At 42.1% G+C, this 20,808-nt stretch overlaps 1 protein-coding gene across 1 annotated transcript in view; it reads right to left on the bottom strand.

The window, feature by feature from the left end:
* The window catches only part of LOC117384466 (mannosyl-oligosaccharide 1,2-alpha-mannosidase IA), a 201,466-nt gene that overhangs the window by 106,477 nt on the left and 74,181 nt on the right, over positions 1 to 20,808 (bottom strand). Inside the window, exon 3 of the mRNA XM_033981793.2 lies at positions 6,358 to 6,454. Within this exon, the coding sequence (XP_033837684.1) occupies positions 6,358 to 6,454 (97 nt within the window). The remainder of the gene's footprint in view (positions 1 to 6,357; positions 6,455 to 20,808) is intronic.

Raw genomic sequence — 20,808 nt, 5'->3', positions numbered from 1 at the left:
TAATGCCTGCTTAAAACCAACTGGAAGATATTTGCGTATAGGATTAGCCATACTGTGGTATAAACATCCATAAACGCAGCCAAGTATACCATACACATGGCACTCAGTGACAAATGGCTTCTTCTTCCCACGCTTATAATGTTTGCATATCATGTGGATGCATTAAGGTGGGAGGCATGGTGCAAGGCTGTATGTAGATAATAAAAGCAATTAGCATAAGAAAGATGTATAGCGTATTTTCAGAAACCTTTGCCCCAAAAGCTCAGAAAATGGATGTAGGGAAATCTGAATTATAATGTAATGCCTCTGAGTTGAATTTAACTAGTGGAGCTTTTTAGCAATTGTAAATGTAGGCCAATATTTTATGTTTTGAAGAGATTCTTTATCGTAAGAATTTTAGTTTTCTCTAGACCAAAAACTCAAGATAAAAACACTAATTTTGCATTTTGGTAAATGATGCATCAGATAAATTGGCATGATCTTTTGACATATATTTTGTTTTAGTAGACTACAAAGAGAGATCTAGAAGTTCAGACCAGAACCAACATTATTTTTTTTTTTATCATAAATGTTTGTTGTTTTTTCACCTTCCTCTTTGTGTGAGTTTTTCCTAAATACCTGCTGAGAAACTGTCCAGTCTCATTTGCAGAGTTATCATTGGTGCTTTTGGTGCTTGGAGACTCCCCTTTGCCCTCCAGCTAGAGACGTTACTTAATAAAGCCTTACACAAACAAATCACTACTATCTTTCATCATGGTCGCTGCCATACCTCCTATATTATTACTGACAGCGGAACAAGCCATTAGCCTATGCGTCCTTGGCTGGTGTCTGCTTCTAATGATGCCCCTCGATCAGCAGAATAAATAAGGCGTTTATATTTTGTTAAAGAGGTATCTTTTCATAAACTGCGACAGAAAAAAATAATAATGTTAGCCTTGCTTGGGTTGCAATTTAGTCACCCACTGCTTCTCACAGGTTGCCCCTGCAGTGTGAAGTATCTGTGAAATGTACTTTACCTTACATATCTTGCCTCATATACAATGTCTGGGTACTCTGCACACGGTGGTCTTAAAATATCATTAATATTTTAGAATAGAAGAAAAACAGGTGCAGGTGTGTGTATAAAAGCTTGTTACCAGATTATTAAATTGCGATTGTGTCATCAAAGTATCCAGTTTTGCTTTTCCTTGGACTGTATTCCATTTTTGTGAGGCAAAACAGTTAAAGCCTCTTTCCCATCTCAGTTTTGGTGCGGCTAATCCTTAGCTTTATGCAGTCATGTAATCTGGTATTGAATGTTTCGGCATCAATGATTAACAAGCAGGTGAGGTATTCTGGCAGTTTTTGAAGTAGTCCCTTATAGATACACTTCATACAGTGCTGTTCTCTTCTACTAGATGTGCTTAAAATGTCAACTTTGAACAGAATCCTTTTAATAAAAAACAAAAATCACAAATCTAATTTCAATCGCAATGCCTATCATAAAAATCCCCAGTAGATATTTTTCCAAAATCGTTCAGCCCTAAATAACAAAATAATAATTAAAATGTCACACTTTGCATATTCTATTTACTCTGCACTCTCTGAATAAATCAACACTAAAGCATACATCATACATCCAAACACCAACAATATATTTATGGTATTTGCCACTATAAATAAGCTAAAAGATTGAAAAAGTTAGGATAAACTTCACCTGAACACGCTAAAGTGTCTGACTCTAGTTGTGAGACAGACTTTGAAGATAACCCAGCCTTCTTCAGATCTGGATTTTCACAAAAGCTCGCTGTAGCCTCTATAAGACACTGGCGCTCTGAAGTGAACACCCCATGATCACGCGATATAAGGAGCGCTCAGTCAAAGCATCCCTCTGCTATAAAATAAGTGTGTCGAAAGGAAGGGAATAACAACAGGTTACATCACCACCTTCATAATCCTGCCTCCCTGAAGATGTGGCGGAGGTGCCGGAGACCGAAGTCTTATTAGCCGCTGATGTGTGTGTTATAAAGAGATTTAGTGGGATTTCCCTGTGGCTCTGTGGGAGAGGTGACTGCTATGCTCCAGTGCAGAGGGCTTCTGGACAATCGGGATGTGTCTCCAATTAAAGTGTCTTTGAGCAGACAGGTGTAAGTCCCCTCCACCCAGGCAAAAAATCACATGCAAATTAAATTCTGCATACAGATGTTACAAGTCTATTCTCTTAGGGGTATTCCTTCATGGAAAAATCTAGGTTTATCAAACAAAAGAGACGTTTTTGTATTTTCTAGTTTTGTTTTCCATCCATCCATCCATTTTCTTCCGCTTATCCGGGGCCGGGTCGCGGGGGCAGCAGTCTAAGCAGGGACTCCCCAGACTTCCCTCACCCCGGACACGTCCTCCAGCTCCTCCGGTGGGACCCCAAGGCGTTCCCAGGCCAGCTGAGAGACATAGTCCCTCCAGCGTGTCCTGGGTCTTCCCCGGGGCCTCCTCCCGGTGGGACATGCCCAGAACACCTCCCTAGGGAGGCGTCCAGGAGGCATCCTGAGCAGATGCCCGAGCCACCTCAGCTGGTTCCTCTCAACGTGTAGGAGCAGCGGCTCTACTCCGAGCTCCTCCCGTGTGACCGAGCTCCTCACCCTATCCCTAAGGGTGCGCCCGGCCACTCTGCGGAGGAAGCCCATTTCAGCCGCTTGTATCCGCGATCTTGTCCTTTCGGTCATTACCCAAAGCTCATGACCATAGGTGAGGGTAGGAACGTAGATTGACCGGTAAATCGAGAGCTTCGCCTTCCGGCTCAGCTCCTTCTTTACCACAACGGACCGATACAGCGACCGCATCACTGCAGACGCTGCACCGATCCGCCTGTCAATCTCCCGCTCCATCCTTCCCTCACTCGTGAACAAGACCCCGAGATACTTGAACTCCTCCACTTGGGGCAGAGACTCACCACCCACCCGGAGAGAGCAAACCACCTTTTTCCGGTCGAGAACCATGGCCTCGGATTTGGAGGAGCTGATTCTCATCCCAGCCGCTTCACACTCGGCTGCAAACCGCCCCAGTGCCTGCTGCAGGTCCTGGCTCGAAGAAGCCATCAGGACAACATCGTCTGCAAACAGCAGAGATGAAATCCTGTGGTTCCCAAACCAGGCCCCCTCCGGCCCCTGGCTGCGCCTAGAAATTCTGTCCATAAATATAATGAACAGAACCGGTGACAAAGGGCAGCCCTGGCGGCGTCCAACATGCTGACTTACTGCCGGCAATGCGAACACAGCTCCTGCTCCGGTCATACAGGGACTGGACAGCCCTTAGCAAAGAGCCCCGGACCCCATACTCCCAGAGCACCCCCCAAAGGACACCACGAGGGACACGGTCGAATGCCTTCTCCAGATCCACAAAACACATGTGGACTGGTTGGGCATACTCCCATGAACCCTCGAGGACCCGATGAAGAGTATAGAGCTGGTCCAGTGTTCCACGACCAGGACGAAAACCACACTGCTCCTCCTGAATCCGAGGTTCGACTATCGGTCGGATTCTCCTCTCCAGTACCCTGGAATAGACCTTACCGGGAAGGCTGAGGAGTGTGATTCCCCTGTAATTGGAACACACCCTCCGGTCCCCCTTCTTATACAGAGGGACCACCACCCCGGTCTGCCATTCCACAGGTACTGTCCCCGACCGCCACGCGATGTTGCAGAGACGTGTCAGCCAAGACAGCCCCACAACATCCAGAGACTTGAGGTACTCAGGACGGATCTCGTCCACCCCCGGAGCCTTGCCACCGAGGAGCTTGCCAACCACCTCAGTGACTTCAGCCAGGGTGATGGATGAGTCCGCCTCTGGGTCCCCAGTTTCTGCTTCCTCCTTGGAAGACGTGACAGTGGGATTGAGGAGATCCTCAAAGTATTTCTTCCACCGCCCGACAACATCCCCAGTCGAGGTCATCAGCTCTCCACCCGCACTGTAAACAGTGTTGGTGAAGCACTGCTTCCCCCTCCTGAGGCGTCGGACGGTTTGCCAGAATCTCTTTGAGGCCGTCCGATAGTCCTCCTCCATGGCCTCCCCGAACTCCTCCCAACCCCGAGTTTTTGCCTCTGTGACCGCCCGAGCTGCGGCACGCTTGGCCCGCCGGTACTCATCAGCTGCCTCAGGAGTCCCACGAGCCAACAGGGCTCGATAGGACTCCTTCTTCAGCTTGACGGCATCCCTTACTTCCGGTGTCCACCACCGGGTTCGGGGATTGCCGCCGCGACAAGCACCACAGACCTTACGACCACAGCTACGAGCAGCCGCATCGACAATAGAGGTGGAGAACATGGCCCACTCGGAGTCCATGTCTCCAACCTCCCCCGGGATCAGGGAGAAGCTCTCCCGGAGGTGGGAGTTGAAGACCCCCCTGACAGAGGGCTCCGCCAGACGTTCCCAGCAGACCCTCACAATGCGCTTGGGCCTGCCAGGTCTGTCCGGCTTCCTCCTCCGCCAGCGGATCCAACTCACCACCAGGTGGTGATCAGTTGACAGCTCAGCCCCTCTCTTCACCCGAGTGTCCAAGACACGCGGTCGGAGGTCAGATGACACGACAACAAAGTCGATCATCGACCTCCGACCTAGAGTGTCCTGGTGCCACGTGCACCGATGGACACCCTTGTGCTCGAACATGGTGTTTGTTATGGACAAGCTGTGACTAGCACAGAAGTCCAATAACAAAACACCGCTCGGGTTCAGATCGGGGAGGCCGTTCCTCCCAATCACGCCCCTCCAAGTGTCACTGTCATTACCCACATGGGCGTTGAAGTCCCCCAGGAGAACAACGGAGTCCCCGGTTGGTGCACTGTCTAGTACCCCTCCCAGGGACTCCAAGAAGGCCGGGTACTCCGCACTGCTGTTTGGCCCGTAGGCCGACACAACAGTGAGAGACCTGTCCCCGACCCGAAGGCGCAGGGACGCGACCCTCTCGTTCACCGGAGTGAACCCCAACACGCAGCGGCTGAGCTGTGGGGCAATGAGCAAGCCCACACCAGCTCGCCGCCGCTCCCCGCGGGCAACGCCAGAGAAATGGAGAGTCCAACCCCTCTCAAGAAGTTGGGTTCCAGACCCCAGGCTGTGCGTGGAAGTGAGGCCGACTATATCTAGCCGGTAAAGCTCAACCTCCCGCACAAGCTCAGGCTCCTTCCCCCCCAGCGAGGTGACATTCCACGTCCCCAGAGCTAGTCTCCATGTCCGGAGATCCGGTCGTCGAGGTCCCCGCCTTCGACCGCCGCCCGGATCTCTCCGCACCCGCCCGTTTTGTTTTCTGGTAAAAAAAAAACTTAAATGGTTTGACCCATTCAGTTTCAAGGAAAATGCAGCTTGAGGGGCCCTGGCCTACCTTACAATGGTCAATGAACCTACATAGCTCCCCCAAAGATTTTTGCCCCACTTTCAGAGCACAACCAATCTTGACTAAAAGTGTTGTCCGAAATGAGACTCCAATAAAAAAAGAATTCCATATTAGTCTTTATAAATCATTACAGGGGCTAACTATATTTATACATGTTTAAAAGAACAAAGCAAACATGGTAGGAGTGGGGGGTACGCTCCACTGTTAAAAGGCTCTAAATTAACTTGTTAAGCAAGCGCCCACATTGAAGATCATAGCACCGCCCCTGTCTTAACTTTAGAGTAAATTTGTACCTTTTATTTTTATTCATCCCACTACATCTCTAATTTACATCACTAATCTTATTTCAGTACAGAAAAATGACAGAAACATACCTATTAATACAAGGAATACTACCCACGATAAACACTGAGCCTTAAAAATCACTTTTCCGTCTACCATTTACTGAAGGATCAAGTCAATATAGTAATTATTGTGACAGACCTACTCGCTAACACTATTGACCACCTGTGTGATTATTTGGGGCCATGTAGGGTATTGTCTCCGTGTCTGCCAAACATATTACCCAGTAAATGTCAGGAAGTGCCTGGAGGCTGGATGCCCCAGGGGACAAACACATCAGTTTGATTGGTCATGCGCTCTCATTATGGACAGCCGATGGACAAAAAGACATCAAGCCTGGGACCACTTGTGCAAAAATTATCTGCTCTCCGGTTTTAGCAGTAAAATACCTGTTGACTTGATCTCCAAAAAAGTAATAATGTTCTCACTTGGGAATCCTGAATTGGTACTGCCAATTAAAATTATGCTTGTGTCATATCCATTCTATCTATCTTGTGTATATCTTGTGTGTTTATACCATGTTAAAAATGTGTAAGGTTCCGTCTATCGTATTTGGATAATGTTTACTTACTGACTTACTTACTGACTTACTTAGTGTTTACTTACTGACCAGCTGAAAATCAGGAAATTGTTTCTTTCAAATGTTAATTACTCACCAAACATGTTGCCAATATGGCCGTTCCTGGTCAAAGGTCGCAGCTCGTTCTTGCCCCAGGCGTAGCGTTTGTAGTTGTCCCAGGCAAACTTCATCATCTGCGGCACAAACACAGCAAACACACAAGTCAGAGGGAATACCAACACTAGCATCTGTCCATCCCAGCTCTAATTAAACTGGCAATACCTCAAGGCATTGGCAAAGATAGCATATTGATCTGAAACTGATTAAAGACACACATGTGAAAAGCACACTGGCTAACAATAAAATTGACATTCACGTAGCAATCGCCTCCCTAAATTAAAGATTTGTAAAGTCAGGGGAAGAAAAGCAGGAGTAACTGATAAGACTGTGCCAGGAAGAAAGTGTTTGGGGAGGGCTTCTGTTCACCTCCCATCTCCATGAGCACAAGTGAGGTGTCTTTGATGTGTTAAAATAGGAAGCAGACAGGGAGCAAGAACTCTTTTCTCTCCAATCGCAGTATCTGTGCCTGCAGCGACACACGCTTAGCACACACAATTAGCTTGGCAGCATCTGAAAGGAAGTTAATAAATTCAGAAAAATCCAAACATAAACTTCAACAGATGGATTCCGGCAATGCTCTAGTTTCGTTTGACTTTTGTGAGCTTGTAAACACCATTAAATGAATTTGTCCTACAGCACCTGGTCTGTTCAAGTAAACTTTAATCAATTTACAGAAAAGCTAAGCAAAAGTTTATACAGTGGTTCTATTCATCTGAGACAAAATAGTACACAAATATTAGTCACAGAAATGAGATCAACTATTGCAATAACAGGCTTCCACAAATACTTAAAGGTCCTTTATTACACAAAATGGATTCTTCTGAGCTTGAAGTCAGTCATGTTATAATGCTGTTATCTCATCAAAGGGTACCAGAGTTGTGTTTTGTTTCATTCAGACGTTTGAGTAACCCTATATTATTAGTCTAGTACATCTCCAAAGCTCAAAATGCTCTGTGCCACCTTGTGATGTCATGTAGTAGTAGTTTTCAAGTTAACAGCTACCTTTTACCTTTTGTTCAGTAGAGATTGGCAACATTAAAAAATAGATCAGAAAACAGAGTGAATACCGGCCCTTTAATACAGTTCACTTTCCACCTAACAAGATTTATTTAATTACATATACTTGCCCTATATGCAAAATTTCAATCATATCAAATCTACATGACAAGAGGTATATGAGGCAATCAGTGCATTCAGTGAGAGCAGCCAGCCTCAAGAACAAGACTGTATTATTCTCACTGTATCGTGTCCATTATTGATACAACATGAGAGCTTGTTCAAATAAGGCTCAGAGAAATACACAACATGAATGTGATTACCTCTGACAAGCTCCAAGTCCCCTCACTCTAAAAACTCATTACTATGGATGGCACATAGTGTACAGGACATAGGATTGAGAAATGGATTTGTGTTGAGAAAATTACAGATGCGGCTGCTGTGATTTATATGATATGCCATTTTTTAGGAGAAAAGATGGGGACAGATGAAATACAAATACACTTTAATAATGCAATTAGAAAACATTAACTGGTATTCCTTAAAGCTTTCTACCAGGTTATAACATTGTTCCCTCATCAAAAACATGCCTGAAGAGGATTTATTTATTTATCTCATCATACATGCTGCAGTAATCTAGCGATCTCTCCCCTCCTTATGGTTAGAAAAGCAATTCTGAATGATATAAAACAATGCACTACAACGTCACAAACCTGAAGGGATGTGCAGTAGTTTTATTAGTGAAATGCACGTCAACTGTGTTGTTATAGTGCTTTGAAGGGGGAGCAGTGAGCAAGGGGAGGGGGGACTCAGAGTGTCAAAAACAAAAATGAGAATTATTAAACAACATATATTCAACAACAAGTTGAATATAGCATTTTCAAAACAATAAAAGGTAACATGGTGATCTAAACATGTAAAGTGTTAACAATGAAGTGTTATATTCCTCTTTAAAAAATGGCAACAAAACAGACAATATTGATAAGTAGGCTATTGATCTGGGGTAGGGTCTTGGATGAAAGTTGTTTTCACACATGTGACCAGATTTAGTTCTGTTTACTTTACTTTTGGGTTGGCCTTGTACACCATACACCAAGCATCATTCACCCCAAACACGCACCATGAGCCACGTGAGAGTCAGCTGACCACCAAACTTATTTCTGGGATAAAGCATTTCAAGCAGACAGAGCCCCATGAATATGAACACACATGCTTGTGTCCCCTATATACAGTGGTCTTTTCTTTCACCTAAGGCTAAATACAGCATGAAGACTGTACCCCTGTACTGGTGGCGGAGGAGAAAAAGCTTTGTGAATGACATTAAGACAGACCCAGACTCACCTGTGCAGACAGAGGCAGGAGGAGACTGTCGCTGATATTAAGTTGATCCAAACTGCCTCATTAGACAAACGTGTCAAACAGCAGCTCTGCAGTGTCCATTCTTACAAATATCAATGATCTGAGCACTTTTTTACACCATGGACTACCTTGGTCGACCTGAGGTCGACTGTGTTCACACCACACTTGCCCTGCTCCAGAGTGCGATTGGAGCCGCTCTGAGACTTCATTTTTCAAGTGTGCTTGGAGCAGGCTTTTAATGCAGTCCAGAGTGCGACTGTTGGGTTCACACAGGCCCAAGCATAAACTTAACTAGTGGCAGTGTGAACACAGCCCAAGTTTCCGTGTTTCTGTTCAGAAACAGACATGAAACACAATGCATTTATCAACTACTTTTGATAAATGCTTTTTATACTTTTGTCTTACATACTTCTGTATGAGTTATTTTTACTCCATTAACAACCAGATTTCACCTTCATGAGCAGCAGCGAGCTCACAAAATATGATTAGAAAAGTAGCATCAATGAATCTTCAGGTGCTCACAAAGGTAGTCATTTTATATGAACAAAAATAGCCTGCTGCACTCTCGGCACAGTGTTCTGCCTCACAGAATGAAACTGGGAAATGTCTCTGAAATCATTTGAAACTTACTCCATCTTTCATAATGCCAGTATGTCCCAGTGTTCTTGCGGCATTACAACCAGAGACACCAAAAGAAAGTGAGTAAAAAAATACGTGATTGGGTAAATGTTAGAACATGAGGTCCCTTACTCAAAGCTGTCTACAAAACTAATCAAGAAGCATGATGAAACCGAGGAGGGGGGCAGAGATTTATGAACATCATCAAGAAAATGTCAGAGGGAAATGGAAAACAGGCAAGGAGCATGCTCAAACTGCTCGACTGTGGGAAGAGACAATGAGAGACATGTGAGAAAGACAGATTTATCCTCTCATACTATTCTACTGTGTCAGAGCTCTGAAATAGCCTAAGACATAATTCAAACATATCTTCAAAGAGCCAAACCATCTAGATTAATGTACCTGAAGATCGCTTACAATGCAAATCCAACAAACTAAAAAGTAGGTCTCTAAAACTTAAAGGTGCATTGTAAGGATTTGGCGACCCTGCGCTTATGAAATACTGCAGATGAGATTAAGATGAAAAATGATTGGGTTGTGCTAAGGCAAAAATTGACAAATGGCCTCTTAGATCAATGCGATAAAACAGCGCTGACTTCAGACTTTAAATACATCTTTTACCCAAGGAAAACAAGAACCGACCTAGACTACTAATTATCAATCGCGTGTCGGGCAAAAGTGATTACATAGCAAAAGGTGCAGGCTATTACACAGACTCTTCCTGCATATATTCTGAACTGGTTGACCAGATATTCTGGTTTATTAAAACTTAATAAATTGCTGGTTTAATAAAGATGGATTGTGTAACGTTTGTTGTGGAGGGTCTGCCATCTGCTTGTAGCCATATAAATCTTATTGCTTTGGTAACAATGGTCCACATTATGGCATTCAATTTATCTACCTCCAAGGAATCAACCCTCTGACAAGTTTGACACACTGTGGAACATTTCAGGCAAAGACAAAAAACAAATAGATGCTTGAAGCTAATTCCAGAAAAGTTATACAGTGCCCTTAAAAGTTCCTTAGTGTGCTTAAGCGTGTGACCCATGGTATCACTGCCATCATTTAGTTTAGCTCTATACACCTCGATGGAAGAGCATTTCAAGGACTGAGCAGTGGTTGATCTTTTTCATTACAGTTTCGAAGAACCAATACTGTTTGTTGCTATGGTGCATTATTTCCGTTGCCAAGTGATTTCAGGAAGAAGAAATTTTTTTCTGTGCCTTTGTGTATTGTGTATCTCTACAGTATGACGCAAAAGGTATCCCCAGTGACATTTATTTTTCTGACCACAATTCACTTTTGTGTTTCTTGTTGATTTGAATGCAACATGATTCTATCCAGTCTGAATAGCACATGGGCTGCCTCACAGTGCTAATACTCGATATCACTGTCTGGATGTTGCTTACTGCTCATGGTCAAAGAATGGGTGGGCCAGGGGTCACGCAGATGCTGTAACAAGCCATCATCACCACACAACACAACGCAAATCAATAGGCGTGATAGCTGCCAAACACAACGCCCGCCCACCCACCTCCAGAGAAGCTCATCCAAAAGAGCCAGAGCACACGCACGAATGGATGGGTGGGTGCTTCGTATCCGAGGGCACAAAAAGCAGTTGGACATAGCGCTGGATACTGTTCTTTGGTTACAATCATTGGCAGGGCGTTTGGCACAGGTAGATCAATAACTGGATACAAAGTGAGTGATTAAAATGAGGGGGGTCACCAAAGAGGCAGCATACGCATTGGTGAATAGAGATGGGGATGTGAGGATGGAGATGATTTTGAGTGAATGAGTGTAGAGAAAAATACGACGGTAATGGAAAGGAAAGAGAGGAATTGGAACACAGATTGGATGCTGCATAGCCTTGAAACAATTTTCTATCTCCTACTGTTATAGGAGGTATTTGAGAACAGGCTATTTTTTCAATTTTGTTTTCACATGAGAGATAGAACTTTAAGATTAGTGGCAAATCTTAAGGTACCTAAAGTTCAAAATCACAATTTAAATGGACGCCATTGGCAAAACACAAGGCTGCAATTTTCAAAGTACCATAATTTCCTCCCAAAATAACAAAATATGTTGTGTAACTCAGTCTTTTTGTGAATTCTTCTGGACATGTTTAAAATGTGAACTTATATTAAAACATAAATTGCAAATCTAATCACAATCGCAAAGCTTGTCACAAAAACTAATTACATTTCCCCCAAATTATTCAGCCCTATCAGAGGACAAAAATCTACTGACTAAATGACAGGAGCCCTCTACAAGTGGTATGACCATCAGCATTATTCATTATCAACACCCAAATATTAACATAAAACTAATTAAAGGAAAAACTAAGAGGCATTCAAAGTCAACAAAGCCCAGGAATACAAATAGCGGGCTGAGTTGTATTTATTTTTAAATAGTAGCATGTCCTTGCAGATAAGAGATTAAAAATTCAGTTGTAGGTCTTTTGAAAGATATCCACAAAAAGCTGTTGTTGGCATGTTTGGGGGTGCGCAAAATCTATGTGAGAGCAGATGTGTGAAGTGCCCTTGTGTGAAAGCAGTATCCTTGCTTACATAAGTGAATCTGCTCGACGCAACTGAATGTGAGTAGCACTGTGTCCTTCAAGTTTGTGAGGCTATGGGTGTATTGTTATTTTCTTTCATTTCAAGCTGTTTTGGGTTTTGTTAATTGAAAAAAAAAAACATAGTTGGTGCAATCTGTTGTATTTTACTCCGGTCACATTTTTATATAGCACTTTTCCACCTTCAAGGCCTTCAAACCTCATAACATCAAGGAACCACTCACCCGTTCACACACACATTCATACACCAGTGTACGCAAACAGGAGCGGGATTCAAGCCTCCAATCTTTGGATAAGTGGATCTGACATTACCAACTAAGTCACCACTTAAATATCTATGCAGCAGATGACACATTACAACCAACATCTGTTTTTGGCACGTTTAAGAAATAGTACATCTTAGCTTTATTAAACCATACATAAAAAAATATCCGTGGTATTATTTTTCTGAATATTTTTTGCTAAAATGATGAATGTCTGGCACATTGTTTTGCTTTTTAAGTTTTTTTTCAATAAAGGTCCAAAAACAATTACACAGAGCAGACGTATATCAGTAAAATATTCTGAAATGTAGCTGAATGTCAGTAGTGTGTCATTGTAGGATTACTCAACTCCAAGAAGACCAACAAACAGATGAAGAAAAGTATCTGATATGTGAAACAATCGAAGCTCAAGGCAGTGATGTAAAAAAGAGATAACAAGGCACTTCCAAAGTAAAGGCACTGGGCGAGCATAATGGAGGCTGGCTAGAGGCACAGCTCTCACTATGATGTTACAATGTTAGGGAGAGATAATAGTTCCTCTCAATGGACTTCTGAAATATCTGGCCTGGAGTGATTCATAATCGTCCCATTCAACTGGAAAAAGAAGCCACCTCCGCAAGCGTTTAAATCTGCAGGTGTCCGACCTCATTGGCAAAAAAAAATTATACAAAAACATTTGCAGCCTTATGAACCTCAGTTTTCTTGCATTTCTATTGTCAGTTTATTCTTCAAATGCCAAAGGGATGTAGTTGTGTTGATGACTTTTGGGTGGAATTTTAAGCGCTCACTCTCGGAAGCTCTAGTGTCACAAGCCAACAGTTGAGTGCACATTATGGACCAGTTTTGGAGGAAAAGCTGTAGGCGGGTTTGTATCTTTTCCAAAACTAAGATTCGAATGAGTACGTTGAGTTCACGCTTTTGTGGCTGTGGGGGGTGCTGAGTACTCACGCTCTGTTTTAGAGCTAATGAGCGAACAGTGTGGGCCGCTCCACCAGAGAAGATATGCGTGTTTCTGAACCCACTGACCCCTGCACAACACCAGCGAGTGAGATATATACCGATTAAACTGCAGGTCCAACAATTTGTAGCTTTTTCTGGACAACTAATTAGAGCAGATCTGGGCTCTGGGCACAGAGCGGCCCTCACCCTGTGCGTGGGTTTCTTTTAAGAACCCTGGTGTGAAAAGCACTGATGACAAAGTGTTGAAATAGATTCTGCAGATCGCATATGTGCTTTTTACACGCTGAGAAGAAACCTTGTTCCAAGACAAGAACAGGACGCGACAGAACACACTGAGCCAGTACAGAGCAGTTTGGTGAGTCTTAGAAATATCCCTCTTTTGAAACCAGTGGGCTACCAAGCCAAAGGTTCTTAGTTTAATTCAACCTGAAACTTCCATGATATATTTCTATTTTATTTCAACTGTTTATATATATTTTTATTCACCATATTTGGAATATCCAAACTGTGCAGGCAGTTTACTCAAGTTAATGTAGTGATTCTGTTGGTGATAACGCTAGTCACATTTTTCATAAAGGTAAATGTATCAGTTTAAAATGATTTAAACAGTCATTTGTTAATTGCTATTTATTTGTTGCATTTTTGTGGTGTAGAAACATATACCATACCTTTTATCTGGAAAAATAATCAGGGAACCATATCTATACTGAATTGACGCTGAGGCCACCATATTTGTTGACATTCTTGAGTTTGCGCTGCTAAACTGGTGTGCTGACATTAAAGCTGGACAGAAATCAATAGGGTGACACACTCTAACATCACAAGTATTCCTACAGGTCTACAGCAGAAAACAGAGGCAGACCTTGATACACTATCACACGTGGCAACCAAAGGAAACCCACATACATATGTCAGGAGGATGAGCTGCTTCAGGCAAAATAAGGAAGTTTCAGAACACTTGCTTTTGTTGTATATCAGTGTAGCATAACAGATCCTCAGGGCACGAATGTGACTAACAATATGGCGCCAGATGGCTGCTCAAGAACATGTCTAAAAAACTCTACTACAAGGATAAAAAGAACTTTGAATATTTCTTAAACAGGGAGTATTATGCAAAATAGACTTTTATGGAAGTTTCTACCAGGTTGTAATGTCCCCTTCTCGAAAACTTGCCTGAAGAGGTTATATGTCATCCATGCATGTTTGAGTAATTTAGTGATCTCTCCCAGGCACTAACTCAAACCCTCCTTACGGTTAACAGTGAGATTCTGTCCGATGCTCCATCCATAAGCCTACGTCATCCATTCTCCCACACAATTCTCCATAAATATACAAAAGCATGATACCAAACGATACACTTCGCAAACCTGATGTGATGTGCAGTAGTTTCATTTGCGGGATGCACACTGATTGTAATGTGATAGCGCTCTGAATGGGGAGTGACTTAGCGTGGGGAGCAAAGGGAGGGGAGACTCAGAACGTCAAATCCAAAATGAAACTCATTAAACAAATTTTGCAAGGTAATAGTGATCTTGTATAGTGATCTAAATATGTTATGTGATAGCAGTTAATTCAATTTCATTTATACAGGACATTTAAAATATGACTTAAGCTTCCCAAAGTGCTTCACACAAAGTCAGCATAACAAATATTCATAAAATATGACACATAAGCAAACAACAATAAAACACCAAGACATCCTGCCTAGTGAGAAACAAATGGGGGTTTTTAGTCTGGGTTTAAACTGCTCTACAGACAGGATTTTACAGGCAAATACACTATGCCCCCCATAGTGTATTTTACTTCTATAGTTAATACCCCATAGAAGTAAAATGCCCCCTCTTTAATTTAGTGGAAGAATCATACATGGGAACTCTGCCAAAACTTATCCAAACTTATTACGTATTATTCAGGTCTATATTTCAGTTTCTTGAACACTACGCAACAAGAGTCTACTATTGCTAAAAGTAACAATGAAGTTGAAGTTGGGCCAATGAATTGATCATCACGGGCCAAATATTTAAGTGGACCAACTGACTCAATAAAATGAAACCAACCCCACAAGCAACAGTACATTTTACATATTCATATAGAACCTATACACTTAGGTTATCTTCTGACCACAAATCACACACCCACTCAAAAACACAAGTACAATATAAAGCTTGTCGGCTGCAGTAGTTTTCTATTACTCCACTGTTCATTTTATGCCCTCCTATAAATATACAGAAGGCACAGCTGAAAGAGCACTTGACACGCTCCGCCCCAGCTGTACGGAAATGCAGTTGTTATATTTGCTTGCCACAATGAAGCGCCCCTTTAATGTGAGGCGGCTTCTGGAGGATCATGGATAATAAATCACCTCGGCAGCGTGGCATGGCAGCGTGAAAACTCCGGCGTGCTAACAATATGCTGAGTCACCACCAGAGAACAGGGGGACCTTTGGCACCAAAAATACCGAATCAGCTCCCTCCTGAACTTCCCACCTTTACGCACACGTCTTCCTCCAACTTTCACAATGAGAGCTGCTCCAATCCAGCCATTCCCCACCTATTATGAGCGAAAGGCTACAGAAGTCAAGGAAAGTGTTACCCTGAGTCAGCAGTAAAACAGTGCAACCAATTAAAGGTACTTTCCAAAACAAGGGCCACTGTGATAAAAGTGTGGTAAATATGACAGTGGTGAGCAGAATAATAATGGACTTCAATATCAGTCAACGGTGTGTTGAACATGTTCCAATTAGCGTAAAATGTGTTTCACAGCTAATGTTTGAATAACCTGCATTAATAAATGAAGACTGCCTCTCATAATAAAGCTGCTTGTTCTGTTCTGAAACCCACTGTAATGTTCTGTCAGCACAAGCCTCTGTCTGTTTAGATTCACAAACACTAACCCAGCTGCCAAATACATAATTTAGGCAAAAGGCAGCTTAAACTAATGCCGACACCTGGATTTATGCATTAAGCTGTAGAGAAGGCTCCCACTAAATGCTGTCTGGAGATAATATCCAGAGAATTAGCTTCAATAGTGCTTATCTGATGTGATTTATGATGCATTTTCTTTGCTACTTATCAGCACTCGTTTTAAAGACACTGCGTAATAACATCTATTAGACAAATAACATTTCAATTATAGCCTCACAGTTAAAACCACAGCAGCCTGTGCACTTATGTATTTGCTTGAATTCTTCTTCTATTCAGGCAGATGTCTTCTTAGCGTTAAATCGGACCATTAGGGGAGTCATATGGCCTGTGCCAAATCTTCCCTGTCGTAGCTCTCACTGGTGGCTTGAGAAAGTGCTCCAAAGAGCCATGAAAGATTCATGCTAAGAGACACAGTCACTACACACAGACTATTAAAACGTTGGGGTGCAGGTTTTCTACTGTTAGACAAGAACAAGAAGTGATCCTGCCCTTAAAAAGCATTAAATGAGCACTGTGTGTTACGGAATTAATGGCAATGTGTATTTGCAGTTAGCCAAGTAGGTAAAACACTTAAGGGTGGATTTATATTTAAGTATCTGTGGATAACAATGACAGTGTATTCGACGAGGCCTGTCACAATAACACATTTTGAAATGCGATATATTGCTGAGGTAAATATAGACTATAAACAATAATATTGAAACCAAACGATAAAGCTGAATTATCCCCAAAAACTATTCAAAATATATTTAAAAAAAATAACATGAGCTAAAATAAGTAAATAGCGGAATGCAACACTTAATGTAATGTAATTTGTATCTATAATGAGTAATAGAAGTGCAGTGAAGAAAGTCATTAGAACTAGAAATTCCACTACTTGAGGGCAAACAAGACAATGATTGTAATTATTGGTTAAGTGTACTTGAATTTGTAGTATGTAATTAATATATTGTACAGAAACACTTAAGCATGAAACTGTAGCGAGCCTGGTACTCTCTAAGCCTGGGGTGACTTGTGTATCTGCATGGAAATTTTCTTCAAATGGATCAAATAAAATTTTTACATCATATTGGCCTAATTTTGGGAGCATGCATGCCACTAAAACAGTCACAGTTACAAGCCTTGTAGCAGATCCACAAAATACTTTTTACCCAATGGCATTGTTTCAGGTTAAATGGGGTTTGAGATATGCACAACAGAAAGAGAAGAGCAAAATCTCATTAAAAACCCAATGATAAATATTCAAATCCAGCAGCTTTAACTAAAAAGCTCTTCTTGTCTAAAGCTAACTAAGGATGTGAACTGCAGTCTCTGGTGGCAAAGCTTTTTTTTTTAATCTACCTCATCTAACCCAAGACAATTAGGGAGTAATGTGAGTAGTTTTTCACCAATCCTTGAAAAGCCAAGAATACATTTAGTATTGTATTCACCGCTAGTGTAGTCCAAGGGGGAAAGTGTTCTGGAAACTGGAGTGACAACTTGACTGAAACAAGGGATTAACACTTCAAACCGTGAGCCCTTTCTTTCAAACATTCATTGCATTACATTTCAAAGTGATGCTTGTCTCCTCAACAGCTCTCAACGCTCAAATAGTTTCCCTTGCTCCTGCGGATCACTCAGCAGGTGCAATCAATAGAACAGAGCAGCCAAGATGGACGACTCGGAAGCCACACTTTTCTTACGTCTGTGTGTCGTAAGGACTTTCTCTGCCGTCATGAGAAGAAATGGCGGCACTCGCTCTCTGTAACAAGCGTCCGAAAAAAAGATTGCAGGGTTGATGGGCCGAGATTGTATGTTCGACGACATAAGTACCGTCCATTACTGACATTTACTGTATTATTAGAAACCGTGAGGGAGGAGGAAAAGGTGCCGGAGGAAGGACAAGAGCTGAGGGAAGTCATTTGTCAGTGAAAAATTGGCAATCTGAGTGGGCTCGCCTGGGGACAAAGTTGGACTGGGAGAGAGCGCGGATCATGGCAAGTGGCCTACCATGCTTATTAGATACGAGTCCCCAATGTGACAGGAGAATGCTAGACAATGCCACAGTCAGGGGAAATGTGAGACTGAGAGCTGACAGGAGCAGCTCCAACAAATACAGCAAACAGGCAGAAATCACGATGGTGCGAAACTGTAATTTGCACAGTTTCATGGGGATATGATGACTTTGCATTTTGACTTGATAGGAATGCATCCCAAGAATGATTAGCTATAACTATAAGCATTGGCTGATGGAGTAAATGACATTGATTATCTTGTTTCCATGGTACCGGGCGAAGTTCGGAGCCAATATGCAATTCAAGATGGAATTCCAGAGGGTACAACGAATGGATTTGGCAACGGACTGTTAGTCAGTCAGGCAAATAAAGAGTTGTGAATAATATTTTGAGAAAAAGCTGAAAGTTTACAAGTTCATGAAGCAGGCCACTATAAACTTAAAAGGTCAATCAATTTATGACCACAGCAGAGAGGGTCATCTCAACAAGGTCATACGATATACAGTTTTGGCAAGACAGGAAACAGTTGCCACTTCTTCTGTTGTTCAAAATCCAACACAATGTGATACTATGCCAATACATTTGCTTTTGTCAAGTTGAAATGAAGATTCTAATTATTTTTTTTCGAGAGCGTGAATTGCTATAAATTACATATTGTGAGAGGGGGAAAAAATAAACTGTTTTCTTGTCACTCAAAGTTTATCAGCCTGCCGTAGCACAGAATTATATATAAGTGAGTTATTGTGAGTTTAAAATCAATATACCCAGCCTGTTTTCACTGAGGAATTGGTTTAGCATGTTTTTCATTCAAATGCCCTGGGAACCAATTAACGTAATGCATTTCAGTTGATAAGAGTGATCTGCACGCACTTTGTTGTTCATCCTAATTATATTATTTTGATGCAGCGACGTAAGATTAAATTAATGACATTGTTTATTTGTGAATTTTATAATTTTCCCCCAAATTGCCCGAGGTCTGTTTTGGGAGCATAAAGCCCCAGCGATGTCCTTGTGCCTTCATAAATCATAGAAAATGCACTTAATAAAACCTCCAGCATTGGGGGCTTGTCTGACATTATAGCAAGCCCTGAAACCAACGCCCCCAAATTCTAATTTAATAACTAGGTCCGCAGACTTCACATGTGAGATAAGCAGTACCCCTCGCTAGAACATTTCCTTAATTCATTATCACTTTCTGACAGCTTTAAAATGCTACATGCGTTTTTGCTGAGCTGGGAACGCAGGTTGGCGCAGTTATGAATTTTCTTTTCTTTGCCTTTGAGGAAGTGGGGAGGCATCAGTCACCTCGCCACGACTCTTTGACAGCCCCATTCTCTCACTTTAATGAAATTCCAACTCAGAAAAGAGCCTATTTGAATGCTCACACAATAAAGGAGCGCTTCCAGATCCACATTCATAACAGCCTAGCTAACATCTGTTTACCACGACAAAATCCCCAACAAATCACCTTCAGGAGGAACCAATAGTAGCCAATGCTTCACAGAAAATCAAATGGTAAACTATGTCTTTAATCATGGTGATGGACAGCACTCTTGTGTTACACTCATTATGAAAAACTTAGGGTTCAGAGCACACTATCATCTTTAGAAAATGACAATCTACAGCAGACCACGAAATAAAAGGCATCAAATTAAACTTACTCTAAATAAATTGACTGGTGATGTTATCAAAATAAATAACGCAATAAGTAGGCCTCATAAATTGTGTATATAAAAAGCTAACCTGCTAGCTGCCGCGTTCCAAATAGGAAATGATTGTGAGCACGCTTCACGGGTCCATTGACTCCGGCTCCAATTAACATTACATTAGAAAATGTTGCCCCTCTCTCTGTTGCTGTCACGTTTGTTGTTTTGCTCTTAAAATGTCCATATTAATCCACTCTACATCATCCTGGTATTTTCATTTCACTATTGTGCCCTTAACTCAAGGTATGGACATTAAGAACACACAAATCAGGCATCTTCTTTCCCGGAAATCGACCCACTAGCTTTAGAAACAGGTTTGATTGACAGTTTTGCTAAGCGCCCGCCCCCTCTAAACCAGCGGTGCAGGCAGGAAGGGGAGTTACCTTCAATAGCTTGACTCCAGATTGGCTCTTTGTTTACTAGTATAACTCGGTCAGAACTGCAAATATGGAACGTGGCCACAAAGTCACCCCTGGAGCCCAACGTCTATGGTAGGGCTGCAAGATTAATCGCAACCACATCTAAATCTCAATGGACGCAATTAGCAAAGGGCAAAGGCGGCAAATTTTTGAAGTATCAAAAGATTTTGTTTATGGTTCAGTCTTTTTGTCAATTCTTCTGGACACATTTGAAATGTAAACTTTGAACAGAATCCTATTATTTAAACATAAATCACAAATCTAATCGCAATCGCAATGCTTGTCTGAAAAATCGCCATTAGATATCACAAATCATGCAGCCCTAGTCATGGAGGTATAGTAGTATGGCGTTTATATATTTTAAAGTCCAGCCAGCCTGTAAGGCTATAGGCAAGTACAAATGGGACAAAAAAAAACTGTATCAGAGAGCAGTTGAAAAATGTTTCAAATAGCATATAAAAATAGAAAAGATCTAATCACAGTTGAAGCTTATGATGGGTCTGAAGCCTGCATGAGACATTGATCGGTTTAGTCTAATCCTTTCCAATGACGACATGCACTACTCTCAACATGTTTTTAAACCATCAAAGCCCCACCCTCTGGTCACGACA

The sequence above is a fragment of the Periophthalmus magnuspinnatus genome, chromosome 16, assembly GCF_009829125.3.
Source record: "Periophthalmus magnuspinnatus isolate fPerMag1 chromosome 16, fPerMag1.2.pri, whole genome shotgun sequence".
NCBI classification, from domain to species: domain Eukaryota; kingdom Metazoa; phylum Chordata; class Actinopteri; order Gobiiformes; family Gobiidae; genus Periophthalmus; species Periophthalmus magnuspinnatus.
Note: the sequence above shows the minus strand (reverse complement) of the source record. Positions and strands in the feature narration are given on the sequence as shown.